This window comes from Lycium ferocissimum, chromosome 1, assembly GCF_029784015.1.
Source record: "Lycium ferocissimum isolate CSIRO_LF1 chromosome 1, AGI_CSIRO_Lferr_CH_V1, whole genome shotgun sequence".
Classification (NCBI taxonomy): domain Eukaryota; kingdom Viridiplantae; phylum Streptophyta; class Magnoliopsida; order Solanales; family Solanaceae; genus Lycium; species Lycium ferocissimum.
Window position 1 is genome coordinate 72,099,471 of NC_081342.1, and position 21,129 is coordinate 72,120,599.

Below are 21,129 nucleotides of genomic sequence, written 5' to 3' on the forward strand. Positions count from 1 at the left end.
TGAAATGATGTTATTGATAAGGTAAGCAAAGCGACCAAATTTTGATAATTCAATGGCATATGTTAACATTTTCCGTTAAATTTTGATAAATACCATGCATGATTTAGTAGTTTGAGCAACTGGAACTCCTTTCATCAATGAGCTCCATTCTTAAGGGTTTGTGATTTTAAAACCTCTCATTAAAGTCTAGAGATTTCAATTATCTCACCACACTTCTTAGTGATGTCTGCTTTAATTATATATTTCACCACTTCAAACCCTTTCTATATTTCTCTTTCCAAGGGACAGTTTGTTCACATATTATTTTACTGTACATCTAATCCTCTCACCAATGCAAGTACCGTTTAACTCTGATAGAGCAAAATTTCGAAAGATAAAAAAATCACAAAATTTTCTTATATCAAGAGATACGACATTGTCGAGGTCGTCATTCCAATTTCATTCATCTGCCAAACCACAATGACTCTTTGGATAATTGTGTATGTTCCTCGTAGAGGCCAAAAAGAGAGTATAATTCCTCTCTCCATCACAATAATCAAGAAAAATTTGGAAGAAGATAATATCCAATTCTATACAGGGTTTGCCTTTATCAAGGCCAAAATAAAATCAAGAATGAACATATGAGTACAACGACTGCTAATTTCCTGTACAAGTTCGCATTGACAGTATAAAGTTTTCAATTCAAAAACAGGAAGGGTGAAAAGAGAACCATATAATACAGTACAGATATACTACAACATGATAGGAATATGTGCTCCTAAGTTTAAAGTTTTACAAAATAAAGGAGCAATTCCGCAAGAGCCACCACTTCGCGACAAATGCAACAATACAAATATCAACCATATCAGCCTGCTCGCCAAGAAAAATCAATGCAACTGATTGGGAGATTTAGTGACTTCTCCTTTTCTTCGAACTGCAACCTGACTGCCTGCACAAGATAATAGATATAGGTCACTCAGCTGGTTCGTTGCAACCCCCATGCGTGTTGGAAATGAGAAGACAAAAGACCTACGAATCATCACAATGTTCTTCATTGACTAATGACCTTTGTGTACTCCGTGATGGTCCTGAAACCTAGATAAAGAGAGGTAAATTATAGCACAGAGGTAAATTATAGCACAACGAAAATCTGATGCTTTAATCAGAATTCTTTCTAGCAAAAGATACTTCTCATGGATATCCTCACTAAGAAACTTTCAACAGATACATGTATCCGGCAAGGGCACTCACAAAAATGAGCATAAACACATATATGGAACCACTTCATCATGCTAGACAAAAGAAAGTGACATCTACAAATTACAGATCAGAAAACCGAAACTTGGAGGACCCTTACTATAACATTCTAATTTTATCACAGGGGTAAACTTCTTAACAACCTAAGTTTGTTCCTGTGCAGCAGTCAAGTCCTGCACTTGACTCGGCCTTCCCAACCCTTAGAATATTTGTAGGGTCGGTTGGACTTAGATCGATTCTAGGCAGCAAGTAAAGGACGGCACAATATACAGGAAACTCTTTCTCAAATTGGATTAATCACAAAATACAAGAATATACCAAAGCACCCTTAGGCAAAATACAAAGATCACCGTAGATCAATGCACAGATTTTCCTACCCAAAGGAACACCTCTGGCCGACTTTAGGTGTTGTTGGCACTTATAAAACGTGCAGCCAACCCTCTTACACATAACAAATGTCAACTGAATTTAGGATAGAACTTAACAATCCTTTACCCAGGATATTAACCTTATTGAGACCAAGAATTTTCTCTCCTGCTTATTGCATAATGAGGAAACGCTAGATACTTTTCTCAATGGAGAGAGAAAGCTAGAAAAGAATTTTCCAAAACAGAGATAAAATAGAAGGATAAAGGTAAACTTTTTACAGTTCAATTCCAACCCAACAGAGTATGCTTCATGGATTTATTCTATAATACAGGAATATATAACAAGCAAAGCGACAAAGAGTACTAACAGGATGGTGCGGTCTTTTGCTGCCTCTGCTATGAGCTTCAAGATACTCCTCATATGTCTGCAACGAGATAAAGGAATGTGAGAGACAAGTTGTTTACAGAAATATTTTAATTATGGCAACATGATTTGATGATAGATCTAACAGCTACACCCTGTGGTCCATGAAGTATTACACTTCATTGAGAATATTCTTCAAACTAAATAGATAAGAGCCACTGAGTTTATAGATGGGAGCCAGGTGAGTCTATATGATGTATTAAATACATAAGAAGTACACTGTCTTGAAACTGTCTATATTGCAGCAGCCTAAGAGACAATATGAGTCAAAAGGCTTTAAATTGTAGCAGCCATGAAAAGAGGGAGGGAGGGGGAAAGAAGATGGTGGGTGTGGGTGTGGGTGTGTGCGTTCACCAATAAAATAGGAATAACCTGATATCATTTTTTTTTTTTTGTAATGCTGGTGTCCATACCAGCTTGTGTGCACCTCGACTAATTCCATTGGGTACCTGTAGCCTCCCACCAGCACAGGTACCAGGTAACTCTGGTGGGGAAGAACTCACCTAGTATTCTTAAACTTGAGACCTCATGATTCTCAGGCCACTTCATTGACCACTTGGCCAACCCTTGGGTGTGAATAACCTGATAATTTTCCACTATATTATATGGGTATATACACGTATATATACAAGTTCCCAGTCTGTTCTCTATACCTACAGGAATTACTACTCAACGAAAAAGGAAAATTTCGTAAACTGACTTCTAAGACAACCAGGATTCATGTAAAGTTGGGAAATTATATAAAATAAAACCTAATAAACCATTTTGCTACGCAATTTGATACAAACAAACACCCTATAGTTAATGATAATAAACTAATAATCAACAGTATCTTGGTCAACAGCTATGCATTTGTTAAAAGAATAGAGGAGAACTTCAACAAAAATAAATAATGGTGAGACAAGAAATACAAACCATTTCAAGAATGTCATCTTCAGTCAAATTACTGGCAAGAGGGCTCCATTCCGCGGACAAGCCCCACATGCTGTTTTGAGGACCCACATCAGGGTCTACATGAAGATTATAGTGGCTTCCATTTCTCTGTGAATGCCTTGACGGTTTCGACTTTGATTCCCCTGATGCAATGGCTGACTCCTCAGCAGAAAAAACACCATTTATTCTTTGAGGTGCTCCATGGAGTCTACTAGCATCAACTTGATGTTGGTAGAATACAGAGGGATAAAACATGGACTCATTAGGCATCAGAGATGCATTAGAGTTTTCATCTCCAAGATGCATTGAAGAGAGATCATTCCTTGCGAATTTATCCCTGGATGAGCCAATAACTATTATAAAGAGAAAAATCATTTGGACCAATTTTTCCAGAACTCTAGCTCTATGCAGGGGTGGCAAAATTAGCCCATGAAAACATGACAGGCTCATGACCCGCCCATTTTAGCCCAACCCATTTCAGCTCATCTAAAAATGGGGTTGATATGAAGCCCAAATTGGGCTAATATTGTAGCATAAATTGACCCATAGAAACCTTGTCAATATAATTTCAAAAAGACATTTTTTATTTGATATGTTATATATAGCCATAATAAAGAAGAATAATAGATTTATTGGGTACTTATAAAATTATAGAACAAACCAACAAATTAAAACATAGTAAGAATTAGGCCGGTTGGGTTATGACCCGCTTTTTAGCCCATTTTAGCCCAATCCGTTTCACCCTAAGTAACTTCGGGCGGGTCATTGACCTGCCCAAATCCAGCCCAACCCGCCCATTTGACACCCCTAGTTCTATGTTTCCAAATAACAAAATGGGAACACTCAAGTTATTGGGAAAAGGGCTATACATTTTCAAATTAACATCCAAAGCATCGTGTCCATCAAGGAGCTCACATAAAGCTTCACCAATATCTGGAGGTAACTCCTGACAGCAGTACATGTTCCAGAGTCATAAAAGCCTCTTTACTAACAAGAGTACATGGAAAAAATTAAGCGAATAATACTAGGACAAGAATATAAACCCATGCCTGACAATCTCTACTAATTTTGACTGGTTTGTACTGATTCCATGGATTCTTAAGGTGAAGAGTTCTTTGAAAAGGCAAATCATATAATCGCAGCCATTTCACTTTGAAGCTTCGACCCCAAGGATTACGTCCACCATTTCCTTGACTCCAAACTTGGTCTCTTCTCCAACCAACAGAAGAAACCATTTCGGCATATCCTTGAAAGTAACCACTCGCGTTGACACTGAATATTAGTATCACCTTGCTGGAATTCTGCCACAAAAGAAAAACTATGAATATTTGTCTGTACAGTTAGATATATGATAGCTGTTCATAATATCATAATACTCATGAGAATATAAAAGGACAAAAGACTTACATGAAATGCTTCATCCAGAATGGGCTCATTCATGACTTGAGTAGCCCAAATCCCGTTGTTTACTGATAATTGGATATTTTCATGGTTCAAACTCTTGATTACGAAATATCTTATGTCATAGAATTTACCCTTTCCAATTGCACTTGGAATTCCAGTCTGCGGAGATGAATTTGTGTGCTCCTCTGCTCTAGAACGACCGGTATCCTCATTTGCTCTGTAGCTTGGACTATCTGAGAAAAGAGTCCACATTTTTTATTAGAATCATGTCCATGTACCAATATATAGTAATTCATAAACTATCATTTAACCACTACTGTCATGTCAAGGACAAGAAAGCTACAGGATATTTTCTTTTTCTTTTTTCTTTTTTTTTGTTAACTATGATCAGGTAAAGTGAAATTTCATTAGGGTTACATCCAGGAGATGCTGAAATTAACAAGAAATAGACAAAACCAAGTTAGCTCCTGAACACTATCTGATGGGAAGGAAATAACCCACATCATAAGTACCATTTGGTGAAATGGGAAAACCATGTACCCAAAGAAGTTAGGTGGACTTGGAATCAGAAACTTGACAATCCATAACAAAGTATGATGATGAAATGGCTTTGGCGATACAGCCTTTTGGAGGCAGTTGATAAAAGCCAAGGATGGTGAACAAGGTTACTGGTGCACAAAATCTTCTACATCTCCAAATTGGTTGGGCCTATGGAAAAGTACAAATAAATAATGGGTAGAATTCAACTCCAGCACCTCATTTAAAGTGGGAAATGGTGAATACATTAGCTTCTGGAATGATAAATGGTCAGCCAATTCATCTCTGGCAGATGATTTTCCCGATTTATTCCAGTTAACAAGACATCCACACGCCACAATTATGCAATGCAGAGAAGATAATGCTTGGAACATTTCATTTAGAAGGAATTTTCAAAATTGGGAATTCAACAGCTTTCTGGATTTGCTTGATAGAATGGAGAATTCTACATTGGTGCCACAGCTAAAAGATGGACTTATCACTAATATGGGGACGCTCAAGTGGTGGAATTTACAAAGTCAAGGCACATTATTTAAATACTTGTTTAAGAAACGGAGTAATTCAGAAGCCTGTTTGACTCAACATAACCTTTGGGAAAAAAGGCATTGAACCGTGCAATAGGTGTTATATAGCCAGCAGGAAGTGGGAAATGTCTGCCATCTTTTTTCTCAATCGTGAAGTAGCAACGGGCATTTGAAGCATGTGTCTCTGTAAGTTGGGAAAAACTTTATTATGTACCTCACACAACTGACATTGGTTGTGTGAGGCTTCTTTTTGTCTCGCAATTATTTGGACCCAATTCTTACACTTTTGGGTCCACTAAGTTGTGAGCAGTGTTATCAAAAGCGAAAAGCGCAAAAAAGCTCTAAGGTCAGCTGGGGCTTTAAGCGCAAATAAAGCGCGGGCTTTAATGGAAAAAAGCGCAATGGTGCAAAAATTAAAAAATATATATGTTTAGCCCAAGACTAATCATAATAAGCATGAGTAACAAATATACGGACAAACAAATTGTAAAAACATAACGATAAAGTGAAATATCAATTTCTAGTGTCATGTCTTCAAGAGAGGCTCATTGGTAAGGAAAAGTAGGTCTTACAGCCTTGATGATGGCACTGAAGCGCAGATAAAGCGAGGCGAAGCGCTCAACATGTTTTGAGCCTCGCTTCAGGGCTTAAGCGCGCTTTAAGCGCGCCTTTGACAACACTGGTTGTGAGACAAAAAAAGCCTCAAACAACTAGTGTCAGTTGTGTGACACGCATAATAAAAAATTTGCAAATTGGGGTATGCTGGGAAATGCCCTACAATATTGGAGATACCTATGCAAGCTGGGGGCTAAGGAAAGTCCAGAAAGCCATCAAGAATATCTGGAAAACGGTTCATGCATGCATTTTTTGGTGTATCTGATGGAGAGAAACTGTAGATGCTTTAATGGAATCTCAACTTCCAATCACTCCTTAAAAGCTATGTGTCTTTTAAGTCTTTTTTTTTGGGGGAGCAACTTAAACAATGCAAATAGTATCAATGAAATCGTACATTTTGTTTTCTATGTACTTTCACAGTATCATCTTGATACTGTTTACTAATAAAAACTTACCATTTCAAAAAAAAAAAAAAAAAAAAAAAATCAGTGAAATCGTAGATTTTGTTTTCTATGTACTTTCAGTAGCATCTTGACACTGTTTTCTAATAAAAACTTACCATATCAAAAAAAGCAAATCATAGATTTTGTTAGTTCCTTGAGCTTTACCTAGTCTCATTCTACTGGAGCTAATTTCCTTTTGTAACTATTTGCATCCTCTGGATGCTTATCAAAGAAATTTATCACTTCATCCAAAAGAAGGTAATTTTATTAATGTTTAGTAACATGAAGGTATTGCGCAAGATCAAATCGTGATCCCAGCAAAAGTTACAGCATCAAGACAACCAATAAAGTCAAAAGAAATGATGGATTACTAACTGGTGCTCCTTTTAATCAAATAGATATGGCCATGTTTGGCCATTACTTCACCCAGTGTTAATAAAAGCGCTCGCTTCAGCACCTAAAGCGTGAAGCGAGGTGAGGTGACAGGTCAAGCGCTTTTGTTCCCTAAAGCGAGAAGATCTGAAAAGCACTCGCTTCAGCAGAGAAGCGAGGCGAAGTGTGAAGTTTTGGAAATTTAATTGAAATAAGGGTTAATCTTAAAACAATTGCAACAGACTTACGCATCTTCTTCGCTGCTCTTCTTCTCCTCCAATCTAGGGCTTCAAGGTAAGTTCTTCTCCTCTTTTTTCGATTTTTTTCTCTTCTTGTTTTCTCCGCTGTTTTTCTATTATTTTCTCCTCCTCTTTTTTCGATTTTCCTTTATCTTCTTTTCTTCTCCTCCGCTAGTTTACTGTAGCCTTTTTGTTGTTATTTGTTTCTTTGTTTTTTAGCAAGCTTTTTCCCCTGTTTTTTGTAGCTTACTAATATTCATTTTGTTTATTATTTAAAGTTTGCTTAATATGTTATGACAATTATTGACTATCTAGTTCTAGTATCTATTATTTACCTTTTAATTTAAGAACTGAAAAATTTGCTAAATATGTTATTTCTATTGAGTTTTTTGGTTATTTATCTATGCAAATTTAATATTTTTTTACTTTGTTTTATTTTGCACTTCAGTTGAAAAAAGTGTGCGCTTCGCTTCACGCTTCTCGCTTCAGTGAAGCGAGCCCTCATCGCTTTTTCTGCTTCTCACTTTCCAAAACAATGGATTTTGACCTACTTCTACCTCTTCAACTGATAAGTCATGCATGTTTATTGCTCCATAAATTTCATAGCAAAGCCAACCAAAAGATACTTGAAGCACGACACTCTTAAAACTGAGCATCTAAATAACCATATCTATATCATATGCATACAAATTCATGGAGGATGTAATCCTTTTACGCAAGTCCATGACTATTCAGCCTAACGGACTACGAGGAACCTAGGACTGAGGACTCCTAGAAAGGAGGATTACCGTCTCGCGTACCGTACTGGCTTTCCCTTATTAAGAACAGACTGGCTGACCAGTTTTAACAAAAAAGTAGAAACAATATGACTTATGATGCTAGATCCAGGCAGAATGGGAATATACACCTCTGGATGACCAAAGAACCAAAAGAGATGCTGGTATAATATGGGTCTCCCCCTCCAGCAGGATCAGAAAAAGGTGTATTAAAGTCTCGATCAGTTAATAAACAACATGCAGAAATGAATTATGAAAAGATTTAATATCACTTTTACGTGGTTTAGTGGATAGAGCTACTAAAATCAAACCAGCATACACATACTCAAGAAACTACACAAGTAATTGAAGCTCTTCATGTCATCATTAATTACTAACTAGTGATCCTCCTTTCTATCAAATTCAGCAAGCACTTCCTAATTCTCAAATGAAGCTCCAGTTAAATAGAAAAGCCTGGAATTGTTTGGCCATCACTAACATGTTACAAAATACTTATTGCTCCATCAGTTGAATAGCAAAGCTAACCAAAAGATACTTGAAGCATAACACCTTTTGTATAAATGACCACATCCTTGTCTTCATCATGCAGACACATTCAAGGAGAAGCGGTAAACCTTGTAACAAATCTCAACAGCAGCAACGACTACTCAAAAAAATATCGAAGACAACACAGATAACTGAATTATGAAGTGATTCACCATCAGTTTTACCTGGTTCATCCAATTTCCCTCTTTCATTTTTCCATTCAGTCACTGAGGAATCAACTACAGATGTATCTTCATTTGCAGTATCTGATGACATATTTTTCTTACAACCTCCTGCCAAAAAAGAAATAAAAAACCAACAAGATTACAAAACCTAAACAACAACAACATACCCAGTGTGATCCCACAAGTGGGGTCTGGGGAGGGTAGGATGTACACAGACCTTATCTCTGCCTTTGTGGGGCAGAGAGGCTGTTTCCGAAAGACCCTCGGCTATTACAAAACCTCAACGTAGACATAAAATAAAGTATATCAGAAGGTAAAATGAGGAATCCTTCTGAAAGGTAAAAATAATTATAGGCTCTCTTTGTCTGAGGAGCATAGAATATACGTGTTCAAAGCATGATAAGAACAAACAAAGAGACTGCAATGAGCAGGCATGTCACTTTTATACTGTATGAAGATTATCCTTCAGTATATAGGGAATTATAGAACTTCTTAGACAGCTAGAAATATGGAACACTAAAAGAAAATTCTCGAATGTCATTTTTAAATGGCATAAGAAATTAACACGAAACAAATCCAAAACTAGTACACATCATCAACCTTCAAACAAACATAGTTTGATTCTCATATGCGTGCTATGGTGGCAACTGGGAACAACACGACATTCCAAAGAGCAGGAAACTGAAAAATCTAGCGAACTCATCTAATGTCAACTAACTGGAACAAAGAAAAAAATGCAGACAAAAGTGTTTAGCTAATAAAGCTGAATAATCAGGAGAAGAAAAAGGAACTAACATTTGCATATTGTAGTAACACTATCAATATCGTGAGCTGTACTCAGCAAGGCCTTCAAGCAATCAAAATGCCTAAATTGTGAATGACGTAAGGTTTAGGGTGAGAGAAAAACTAAAATAGTTTCAAAAAAACAAAGTAATTCAAGTTCTTTTCCCCATACAACCAACTTAAATCACCGTGCACGTCATCTACTTAAAAGGACCTTTCTTGTTGTTGCTTTAACTATTTGGTCGTGAAGCAAATATTGGATACAATGAGCTATGACTCATCGTTGCAAATCCTTTAGCGGCACTAGACTTTACTTAACCATTCTGTCAGCTCATGCATGAAAAGAAGCTTCGACTAATTTGTCGAAAGCTCAAACAACAAGAACAAGTGCCTCGAGCACCAAAAGTGTGGCTTAGTGGTGAATGAAGTAGAAGGTCAACCATGTGGTTTCAAGCTCAAGTCCAAACAGAGGCAAAAAACATTGTGATTTCTTTCCATCTTTCTATGCCTTGTGGGGCAAAGTTACCTAGTACATGAGCTGGTGGGGGGTAGCAGGTCAGCGGTGGAACAATCGAGGCATGTGCAAGCTTACTCGGACACTATCGTCTATAAGGGGGAAAAAAGAACAAGTTATACTGTTTGGTAAGACCACAACACATAAATTCAACTTTGGAATACCCAAACTCTAGGAGAATCATCACATTTGGACAGTATCAACTATGTTCTAGGTTTCCAATGTCCATATCAAGTAGCCACTCCAAGATGAACCACAATGCATACGTAAGAGAGATAGAAACCAACTTACAAGACAAATGTCATTTAACAGAATTTGCGGGCTAGCACTCTACACTTATCCTCCTAGTTATACATTCTCTATTTCTCTCATAGCAAATATTGAGACTTTTAAAGATATAACGGAGTCAATCCCTGCCAAAATCCAAACCCTTCACTTGTATAAGGCAATGACTAAATTCTTACTAGTGGCACCGGAGTTGTTCATGACTTAAATATTGAGCTTCAGATTCATTCAGCTTTTAGAATACCTATTAAAGTTTAGTCCACTTTTATTCATTTTCTTTCAATCACACCCTCGTCGGCTCATTTGGTTTAGCAGATCGGGTTCTCCACACCTCTTGATTCATTGCAGAAGTGTAATGGTAAAGTTTCTCTTTCATGAACAATTATTCTCATTTTTGTTTTTGAATTTGACACTTTCCCTGCTCCTTCAATGCAGCTATTCATTAATTGCAACCGCTAAGCTTTTAAATATCCAAATGTTGATCAGAGTGATACTTAGAGTACATTCTTAAACATTGTAACAAAATGCTCACTATTTTAAGACACTTCAACTAAAATAGACAGCTAAAGTTTATTCATCTTTCTTTATGAAGAGAAAAGGAAAACCCCAAACCCACATGATAAAACAATTCAGTCTGCAAATTCTTTGACTAGAAATGATTCATTTTGCAACTTCAACATAGTACTTCCTCTGTCCCAATTTATGTGATACTCTTTCCTTTTTAGTCGGTTCCAAAAAGAATGACATCTTTCTATATTTAGTAACAATTTCACTTTAAACTACCTATTTTACCCTTAATGAGATGATTTATAGCCACACAAACATCTCTGACTTATTTTAATAAAAATGCTCTCAGAATTCAATAACATTTGCAAAATATAATTCGTACGCTCTTCAACATTCATTCCGAACAAGAAGAAATTGAACGAAAAAAAAAGATTATGTAAACTTTGCTTTCATTGTATTTTGAAGTCATTTTATCCCGCGAAACTGAAAAAGGAAAGGGGAATTATCTTTAGATTCACAGAGATAACTCCAGTTGAAACAATTCATTCACAACTTCAACATAGTAAAAAATTGGCATAATGCATAAATAGGCCCTCAAACTTGGACTCCGCTAGCAAGTATGCCCTTCAACTTTCGGTGTGCACAAGTAGGCACGTCAACTTGTCTCCACTTTATCAGTTGAACACTCTAACTTACAAAATGATTATCTAGACACCTCCAAAATTTATGTGCCATGTAGTGCCGCGTTAGCATTTGTTTAAGTGTTCAACTTTATACAAGTTGAGGTGCCCACTTGTGCACACCAAAAGTTGGAGCACATACTTGCCAGTTGAGACCAATTTTGAGGGCATGTTTATGTATTATGCCTGGAAAATTGCTCACTTTCTAATAAAACTTGACTAACATTTACATAAAATAATTCTTTTATAGCCAAAATAACTTCAAAATGATATTCAACATTCATTCCGAACAAGAAGAAATTGAATGACAAAAAAAGAGATTTATCTTTTTTACCATATAAACTTTGCTTTCGTTGTATTTTGAAGTCATTTTATGCCGCGAAACTGAAAATGGAAAGGAGAAATACCTTTAAAACCCCAGAAACACACGTGATAAAACAATTGAGTCTACAAATTCTGAGTAAAAATGATTCATTTACAACTTCAACATAGTAATAAAAATGCTCACAGAATAGAATTCAATAAACTTCGACTAAATTTGGAAAAAAAAAAATCGTTTATAGCCAAAACAACTTAGGAATTACGCTCTTCAACATTAATTCCGAACAAGAAGAAACTGAATTACCAAAAAGTTTTTTTTTTTTTTTTTTCACACCATGTAAACTTTGCTATCAGTGTTTCTTGAAGTCATTTTAGTAACAGTTTCACTACCTATTTTACCCTTAATGAGATATTTATAGCCACACAAAAGTCTTCCTTTTATTCTTATACTCTATGCCCAATCAAACACCTTCGCATAAATTGGGACGAAGGGAGTAGCAATACAAATGCTCACAGAATAGAATTCAATAAAAATCCGACTAAACATTTACAAAAAATAATTAATTTATAGCCAAAACAACTTCAGAATTACACTCTTCAACATTCTGAATTACCAAATAGATTATCATTTTTACCATGTAAACTTTTCTTTTACTGTTATTTTTAAGTAATTTTATGCAGTGAAACTGAAAATGGAAAAGAGAATTTACCTTTCAATATTTAGTAACAGTTTCGCTTTAAACTACCTATTTTACCCTTAATGAGATATGATTTATAGTCACACAAATACTTATAGATTGTTTTATTCTTAAAACTCCGTGTCTATTCAAGCATCTTTCACATAAATTGGGACGAAGGGAGTAATAAAAATACCCACAGAATAGAACTCAATAAAAACAATAAAGATAACGAAAATAACATTTTTGCACCAAATTTAGGTAATACTACTTTTAAAAAAAAAAAAAAAAAAACCCCACATGATAAAACAATTCAGTGAGCAAATTCTTTGAATAGCAATTATTAATTTACAACTTCAACATAGTGATAAAAAATGCTCACATAATTCAATAAAAAATTCCACTAACATGTGTAAGAAAATATTACCAATTGAATTACCAAAAAGATTATCTTTTTTTTTACCATGTATACTTTGTTTTTACTGTTATTTGAAGTCATTTTAAGCAGTAAAACTGCAAACGGAAAAGAGAATTTTACCTTTAGAAACAATATAGACAATAAAAATAACATTTTTTGCCTGCAAATTCTTTGACTAGCAATAATTAATTTACAAATTCAACATAGTAATAGTAATAAAAATGTTCACAGAATAGCAATTCTTTGGTTTTTACTGTTATTTGAAGTTAATTTTAATGCAGTGAAATTGAAAATGGTAAGGGAAATTTAATGTACCTTTTAAATTCAGAGTGAGAGAGAGAGAGAGCAGAGGAGCAGTTTTCCCTATTGAGATAAGCTGTGCCCTAATTTCTGTCAAACACACCCAATTCGGGTCAAACTATTGTATCCGGTTTTTTTTTTTTTTTTTGTTTCTCACACAGTGTCCGATATCAGCATTGAAACCCGATTATATTTGGATTCGCGCCCCGTAAGACCCCATTTTGGGAGTGATCCTTACTAAGGATTTTTCTAGTCCCGTTGGCTGAACCACATCATTTGGTGGTCAAACTAGTGTATACTTTATTCGTTTCATTTCCAGGAAATCTTTTTTTTTTTTCGTTTTTGGGTTAAAAATAGTAAAAACAATAAAGTAAGCGAAAATAAGGCACCCCTTTGGTCATGAAATTTGAAAAAAGTATAGTTTTTGTTTTCCAAGTGAAAAATGGTACTTGAAAATTGAAATTGTGTTTAGCCATGAATATAAATTGGAGTTGTTTTTTTTACTTTTTGTGAGAATTTGTAGTGAAAATGGTGAAAACAACTTTTTGGTAGTGAAAATAAGGCACCCCTTTGGCCATGAAATTTGTGAAATTTGAAAAAAAAAAAAAAAAAGTTTTTGTTTTCCAAACGAAAAATAGTATTTGAAAATTGAAGTTGTGTTTGGCCATGAATACAAATTGGAGTTGTTTTTATTTTATTTTTAAATTTTTGTGAGTAATTTGAAATGAAAAAAGTGAAAATAATTTTTTAATGTTTTTCAAATTCCGGAATTCAACTTCAATTTTAACTTTAAGTTGAATTTCGAAATTTTTCTGAATTTTATGACCAAACTTGATTTCCGGAATTAAATTCCAGAAAAAAGTAAAAATTATTCATGGCCAAACAGCCACTAACATTCTTTTGGACCAAGTAAAAGTTATTCATGGCCAAACACCACCGCCCCCCCCCCCCCCCACACACACCATAAGATACTCCTTCTGTCCCATAATAAATGTTATCTTAGCCAAAAAAATTATCCCATAATAAGTGTCACCTTAGGAATTCAAGACATAAATTGGCTAGTTTTTGCCAACTCCACCCTTAGACAAAAACTGACAAGTTAAAGTAACATCTAAATGATGATTGAAAAAATCACATAGTAACTTGAAATTACTGAATTCCCAATATCAAAAGGATTACTACTTGTGCATGCTCTAATCAAGAGGAAAAAGTAATTTATGTTTATTTTACTTTTTCTTGCGCGGATTACCCTTAATTTGGGGTAGTCTTTAATTTTTTCCCTTCAAATTGGCGGTCTTTAATTTTTGTCCTTCGCCTAATACTCCGAGGTTCTGGGTTCGAACTCCAGCTCAGTAAAAAAAAAAAAAAAAAGAATTTTCGCAAAGCAGATGTTTGGATTCGCAAGGTAGAGTTTTGCCTTCAAAACTTTGCTTTAAGGCGGAATTTTGTAAAATTTTACCCATGCAAAAACTCTGCCTTGTGAATCCAAACTCTACCTTGCGAATTTTTTTAAATTTTTGACTGAGCGGAAGTTCGAATCCGAAACCAAGAGATCTTTAGCGAAGGCTAAAAGTTATAAACCACCAATTTGAGGGGCAAAAATTAAAGACCACCCCACAATCCTGCAAATTGCCCCTTATTATCTTAATATGGTTGTTTTTAGCTAAGGTAATACTTATTACGGGACGGATTTAGTAACCTGAAGAAAGAGACAAATATAGCCTTGATAGAGCAATCTCACGTGGCAGATACATGAAAGCAACCAACTATCCACGTGTCACCCAAATGTAGGATCCTAGATTCTCGACAACATCAACAAGCTGACATGGCAGATTCTGTTACATAAAAAAACAGTTAAAACTGAAAATTAATTTTCTTGAATTCAAATAAAATCAGGACAAAAGCTTTTCAATTTTTCTAGTTTCAATACCCTCCACACATTCATCACATAACCTTATCTTCTTCATCTTTACCAAAAACTCATCAAATTCCCATTTTTCAAGATTTTTTAACAAATGAAATATTCATTTCTACTACCCCTTTTGCTTCCACCTCACATATTTTTTCACAAATGGCCACCAAATTTGGGTTCACTGTAACAACAAGCACTCGACTGTTTCATGCACCTTTTAGAAAAAAACCTGTTTTTTCTCCATCTTGTAATGCTTCTTTACAAGGTGGTTTGAAGGTTGAATTGATTAATTTTGGTGGAAGAAAGTTATCTGCTGGACGTAGGCTATTGGTTCTTTCTCCAAAGGCTACTACTGATCAACCAGGTAAGTTATTGAGTTTGCGTATTTGATCAAAGTTTCATTATGTTATGAATATTAGAGGCGGAGCTAGAATTTGGAATTTATGCGTTATGAATTTAAACCGCACCCATAGATCATTTAGTTACTGGTTCGTAATACAAATACAGGATTTAAGCAAAAGCTATTAGGTTCGTCCAGAGAAGGAGCCAAGATATTTGGTTTTTGGGTTCTGGACCACAATTCTTTTTGTTTATTAGGTTCTGGATATATTTATTTATACATATCAAAGGAAAATTTTAACACAACTACAGGGTTTGAGGCAACAGGGTTCTACCAAACCCCAATCTAAAGGGGTGGTTTCGCCCCTAGGTTGTTTAAACCGTACCTAATAGCAAAGGCGAATCTTGAATTTCTAGAATATGGGTTCACCACTAAAAAAAAGAAGGAGAACATGTATTAAGTAGAAATTGATTCCTAAGAACTCTAAGTAAATAACCTAACCTTCAACCAAGTGCACCATTTAGCCTTCTGGGTTCTAGCAGTTAATATTATACCAATTTTCGAAAATATATACATAAAATACCTAGTTTACATATCACGTGCCCTAAAATTAGTACACAAATTCGCCCCTGCCTAATAGTGTAGTTCCTATCCAACAAGAAGGGATCGGTTATTTGAATCTTATTCTGAAACGTTGGATTAATATTAGCACTATTGTATATTGGATGCTGAAATTGGTTATGTTTATTTCAATTTTGATTACTATATATAGTACTAAATGCAAAAAACTTCATTGACACTTGATTGTTGGTTCTTCAGGCCAACAATCTCCTCCATCTTTAGTATCTATACATGTATTTCTAAGGTCAAGGGACATTCAAAAAGTATAGCGATATAAAGAAAGAAAGGAGTAAAGTGAGGTGAATGTAGACAATTAACAGAGGATGTATCTATACAAACTGAAAAATACTCTTTATGTGTGTCGTTCCTCCCTCTCTCTCTCTCCCCCTCTGTCTCGTGTTTCTGTGTTTTCTCTTCTTCTTTTCCGCTCCAGATTCTTCGTTTTATAATTGCCTATACGACATCATTTGAGGGTACCGCTTTTGCTTTCAGGTCAGCTCAACCAGGATGAGGTTGACGACAGTAAAATCTTGCAGTATTGTAGCATTGATGGGAAAGGAAAGAAATCACTTGGGGAAATGGAGCAAGAGTTTCTTCAAGCACTACAAGTACTTAAGCAGAAACAATCTCTTATCCGTTGATTTTTTTTGTTCGTCTCATCTAATAATATTAATTGCAATCTTTCCTGGCTCTATACTACAGTCATTCTATTACGAAGGAAAGGCCATCATGTCGAACGAGGAATTTGATAACCTTAAGGAAGAACTAATGTGGGAAGGCAGCAGCGTCGTCATGCTAAGTACAATTTTTTTTTTTTCTCTATTAGACATTATCCAAAACTTTGAGGATATGTTTTTTCGTATTTTTTGTCTCGTCGGGACTTAAAATAGGTATACTAATAGCAATTCCTCACAATGCAGGCACTGATGAACAGAAGTTTCTGGAAGCTTCTATGGCTTATGTATCTGGGAATCCAATTATGACTGATAAAGAGTATGACAAGCTGAAGATGAAACTTAAGGTACTTGGCTATTAGCATATATTCCATTTTGTGCTTAATAGATAAGATAACAGATCCAATAAAGCAATATTGTTACTTTGACCAAAATAGAAAGCATCCACTATTACTGTATAATAGTTAACGTGTTGTACTTCCTTTCGCTATCGCCTTTTTTTTTTTTTTTGGCTGTAGTTTACCTAGTACTAATTAATTTCCTAGCAGCTTATCAAGTTATGAAGTAGTTGGACTATGTCGATTGCTATTCTTCGACTTAGTGTCCCTACAAATATGATCAAACCAAGTTAGCTGTTAATATTGTTATTGGTCTGTCATTTGCTTTCTTTTGTTTATCATAATATCTCAGTCTTATGTAATCTTTCATGTACATCTCTTAATTTTCTAGAGGGATGGCAGCGATATTGTAGTTGAGGGTCCAAGGTGCAGTCTTCGAAGTAGAAAGGTTTGTACTTCTCTGCTCGATGGGATATGCTAGTTTTATACTCCCTCTGCCCCAATTTATGTGAAGCCTTTCTATATTTAGTAATAATTTGACTTTAAGATTTCTATTTTACCCTTAATGAAATGATACAAATATCTATGACTTTTTTAAGGATACAACTTTCAAATGTCTTCCTTTTTTTCTTAAACTCTATGCCTAGTCAAATACCAATTAGGACAGAGGGAGTAATTAATATTCACTTAAAATTTTGCACTCTCTGGGCATGCTTGTTGCTTAACCGTCCTATATTCATGCAAGATTCGACGAGATTAAATGGGTTGATAAACTTTAATTTACTTCCTGCAGGTTTATAGTGACCTTTCTGTTGATTATCTGAAGATGTTCTTGTTAAATGTCCCTGCTGCTGTTGTTGCTCTTGGATTGTAAGTGATACTTAATTCTCTCAGCATTATAGGTTTTGATTTCTTTGTGCATTGCTATTAGTTTCTCGACCAGGTTGTAAACGTTAGGCTTTTGAACTCAGAAACTGATGATACCATACTTATCCGTGGTTCTTAGCTCATGAAGCAACCAACATGATTTTTCCGTAATATAAATGTTTTGCTACTGTCTTGCTAGGTTTTTCTTCCTTGATGATTTGACTGGATTCGAGATCACTTATCTTTTGGAGGTTAGTCTCGTTTCCTAGATTTGTTTTTTCCCCATCCCTAGTGTATCATACTCTTCAAAAATATCGTTGTTTTTTCCCCATCCCTAGTGTATCATACTCTTCAAAAATATCGTTGGGACCGTATTGGGTACTCCAAAAGCTTTGCAATTTTGGAAGATCCGATACGGGCGGGGCATCATTTTTGGAGTGTCCGAGCAACTTAGCTAGCTAGTTGAAAGATCAGAGTTTTCATTAGACTTTGTAAATTGAAAGTACATTAGAAAAATATGAAATCATGAAGCTATAATAACATGGAAGGTTTCTAAATAGAATAATTTGTTTGATTACTGGTTAGAGTTATACATGTATTAGTAATGTCGATTAGTTACGTAGGGTTTAGTTATGCAGGGTTTAATTATTCATGTATTAGTCATTGTAAATTGTACCCTGATAAAATAATACATAGATTTTCTCATAACTTACACATGTATTAGTTATGCGGGATTTTAAACTGATAACAAACACCGCTGTTAGTGTGTTGAATCTTATACACAACTAGAATGCTACCAAACATGGCACTAGTGATGATGGTTTGATACATGAATAATTCACTTCCTAACCAATAACCAAACGACCCCTTAGTGATTAGCTGGTGATCGAACTAATTCTGCCAAAAGTTAAGAGGTGTTAAAAGGATCGATACTTGCTAATATTTGTTGTGTTGTTTCTTTAGCATTCCATGGCACACTATAGCTCTTCTATGTTTCTCCTTCTCCCGAGAGTACAAATAATGCTATAATTTTGTTGATTTGCAGCTTCCCGAACCTTTCAGTTTCATCTTCACTTGGTTTGCTGCTTTGCCCTTGATATTGTGGCTATCCTTTACAATCACAAATGTCATTATTAAAGATTTTCTGATCTTGAAGGTAAGATTTCATAAACATTTCGGGCATAGTATTATTATCTTATAAGCTATGTGTTCAACGTTAACACACAATACGTTCAATCTTCAGGGCCCCTGTCCGAATTGTGGAACAGAGAATACTTCCTTCTTTGGTACCATATTATCAGTATCTAGTGGGGGTTCCAACAACAAAGTAAAATGCTCAGGGTAAGTCCACAACCCGTGGTCTTTCGGTATTTATCATCACACTCTGCATGATCTGTTCATAGTGTAATCATCAACCATAATCTTTTGCAGTTGTGGGACAGACTTGATCTATGATTCAGACACGCGTTTGATCACATTGCCTGAAGGAAGTAATGCATGAGGTACCTAAAAAAGTTGTCACTGCTTGTCATTATCGCGATTTATTCATTTTTCTCCTCTTGAAAAGTTGACATTGGTCATGAAAAACCCCGCTTATACCACTGCTTGAGAAAGCTAATGACAAGCTGATTTATAACAGTAAACAAGTTTTTTATTAGCTTCAGATCAATGGCACAATATTTTATTTTAAGTTCTTTATATGTAATTTTTTTTTTTTTTTTTTTTTTTTTGGGTAAACTTGTTACAACTCATGTTCTCAGTTTACACTACATTATCTTGAAAAGGACTTATTGTGCAGCCTTGTTACCACTATTGTCCTTGAGTTCTTAAACATTCTCAATCTAGCAATTCTTTTGGGCGAGCATGTCCTTGTTGTATCGCTTGTATGGAGAAGTATAATATAATATCAGAGGCGGATCCAATTTAATTCATGGGTTGCGATACAACCCTTTTTGTTTACTAGGTTCTGGATAGTTTATTTACACATATTAGGCGAATCTTAACACAAATACAGGGTGTAAGCCGAAGCTATTGGGTTCTGCCAAACAGGGGCGGAGCTTGAAGGTTATATGCAGGGTCGGCCAAACGCAATAGCTTTAGTCCAAACTCTATATTTGTATCAAGAAATTCATTAAATATGTGTCCAAATTAAATTAAGAACCTAGTTACTAACACATGATGTCGCTATCCTAGAATTTAGAACCCGTAAAGTCTTTGTTGTCGAACCCGTTAACTTCAATGATAGATCCGCCCTTGAGCACCTTCTATCGCTATCCTAGGTGTAAAACCATTCCATTTACTAACATTTTGCAAATTGCAGGATGATTATATGGGGAGACATCTGCGCAATTGATTGCTCTAACACAAGTTGCATGGAAGAGCCCATATGATGTTGCTACTACACATTAGGCAGTTTGTGAAAATGTAAAACAAGTTCAGTGTTGAAATTGTGAAGGCTTTTCAACTTGTAATGTGTGGATATGTAATGTAATGTGTGTGTTTATGAGTATATCAATAAAAATATTAACAGCTTCTAATAAGCACAGGATGTGAAGAATATCAAAGGCTCTTGATATTTGATTCAATGCTTCTCTTTTGATGTTCTCTCTTTTTTTTTTTTTTTTTTTTGTTCTCTTTAATTTTCTTTTGGTGGTGGGAACAGGCCAGATTGGTGAGAAGGATAAGTAAATAAATAACATGAGAGTCAGAGAGAGAGATAAGCCTCTTCTTTTTGTTCCTTTTAATTTGAGATAATAGCACTCTTGGTTTTGGTAAATTTTGCTTTTGGTCTTTGTGATATATGATACCGCATATTTAACTTTCAATTAATTAAAATATATTTTTAGGTCCATTCACACAGAAAATATGTATATTTGACTATTTATAGTATTATATTGCCATTAATGTGGAGTAATAATACAAACTTAACATAACGCATCAATAATTACGTGGCGGACAGTTAATAATTATGGTAAATTTGCGAATATTCATAAGCATAGGGATAAAAAGTGCACAATTTAATTAATTGAAAGTTTAATATGCTTAGTCAATTATCATAGAGACTAAAATAAGAATTTATCAACAATTGAGGGATCAAAACTGCACAGTTCAATGAATTGAAGGTTTAATATGTGTAGCAAATATCATGGAGATTAAAATCGAAACTCATCAATAATTAAGGGACCAAAAGTATGTTAGCCCTTCAATATTCCTTTGTACTATCTATCCGTGAAGGTTTCTTTCTATATAAATAATGAATAGATTTTTTACGCCATTATTATATTTAGTTAACTTACAACAATATGCAAAAA

At 35.0% G+C, this 21,129-nt stretch overlaps 2 protein-coding genes across 8 annotated transcripts; one reads left to right on the plus strand and one right to left on the minus strand.

Moving 5' to 3' along the window:
* Positions 1-475: 475 nt before the first annotated feature.
* On the minus strand, positions 476-13,305 carry LOC132059625 (uncharacterized). Of its 7 annotated transcripts, none has more exons than XM_059452299.1 (10): positions 13,082-13,305; positions 9,182-9,298; positions 8,582-8,689; positions 4,369-4,598; positions 4,011-4,262; positions 3,831-3,907; positions 2,944-3,298; positions 1,973-2,029; positions 1,013-1,067; positions 476-928 (listed from the first exon to the last, which is right to left on the minus strand). In XM_059452299.1, exons 2-9 carry the CDS (start codon positions 9,282-9,284, stop codon positions 1,038-1,040), a joined length of 1,212 nt encoding a protein of 403 aa, XP_059308282.1. In that variant the 5' UTR covers positions 9,285-9,298; positions 13,082-13,305; the 3' UTR covers positions 476-928; positions 1,013-1,037. The 7 variants fall into 7 exon arrangements, with proteins under 7 accessions (XP_059308282.1, XP_059308271.1, XP_059308295.1 ...); XM_059452288.1 differs by having other exon boundaries at positions 1,013-1,074; positions 13,082-13,299; XM_059452312.1 differs by lacking the exon at positions 9,182-9,298 and adding an exon at positions 9,377-9,447 and having other exon boundaries at positions 1,013-1,074; positions 13,082-13,299.
* A 1,745-nt stretch (positions 13,306-15,050) lies between these two features.
* Positions 15,051-20,417, plus strand: LOC132059655 (PGR5-like protein 1B, chloroplastic). Its single transcript, XM_059452344.1, has 11 exons — positions 15,051-15,342; positions 16,432-16,547; positions 16,642-16,738; positions 16,860-16,960; positions 17,343-17,399; positions 17,745-17,821; positions 18,018-18,069; positions 18,864-18,974; positions 19,062-19,159; positions 19,250-19,320; positions 20,139-20,417. Exons 1-10 carry the CDS (start codon positions 15,138-15,140, stop codon positions 19,317-19,319), a joined length of 984 nt encoding a protein of 327 aa, XP_059308327.1. The 5' UTR covers positions 15,051-15,137; the 3' UTR covers position 19,320; positions 20,139-20,417.
* The last annotated feature ends 712 nt before the right edge of the window (positions 20,418-21,129 follow it).

What these genes read in the sequence shown, in the direction of transcription:
- LOC132059655 (XM_059452344.1), top strand. Translation starts at nt 15,138, where the DNA reads ATGGCCACCAAATTTGGGTTCACTGTAACAACAAGCACTCGACTGTTT. An exon ending in GGCTACTACTGATCAACCAG is followed by an intron (nt 15,343 to 16,431) that starts GTAAGTTATTGA and finishes TTTTGCTTTCAG; the next exon opens with GTCAGCTCAACCAGGATGAG. An exon ending in AGTTTCTTCAAGCACTACAA is followed by an intron (nt 16,548 to 16,641) that starts GTACTTAAGCAG and finishes TCTATACTACAG; the next exon opens with TCATTCTATTACGAAGGAAA.
- LOC132059625 (XM_059452288.1), bottom strand. Translation starts at nt 9,284, where the DNA reads ATGAGTTCGCTAGATTTTTCAGTTTCCTGCTCTTTGGAATGTCGTGTT. An exon ending in TTGGATGTTAATTTGAAAAT is followed by an intron (nt 3,299 to 3,830) that starts GTATAGCCCTTT and finishes TGGCTCATCCAG; the next exon opens with GGATAAATTCGCAAGGAATG. An exon ending in GCAAAAGACCGCACCATCCT is followed by an intron (nt 1,075 to 1,972) that starts GTTAGTACTCTT and finishes CTCTTTATCTAG; the next exon opens with GTTTCAGGACCATCACGGAG.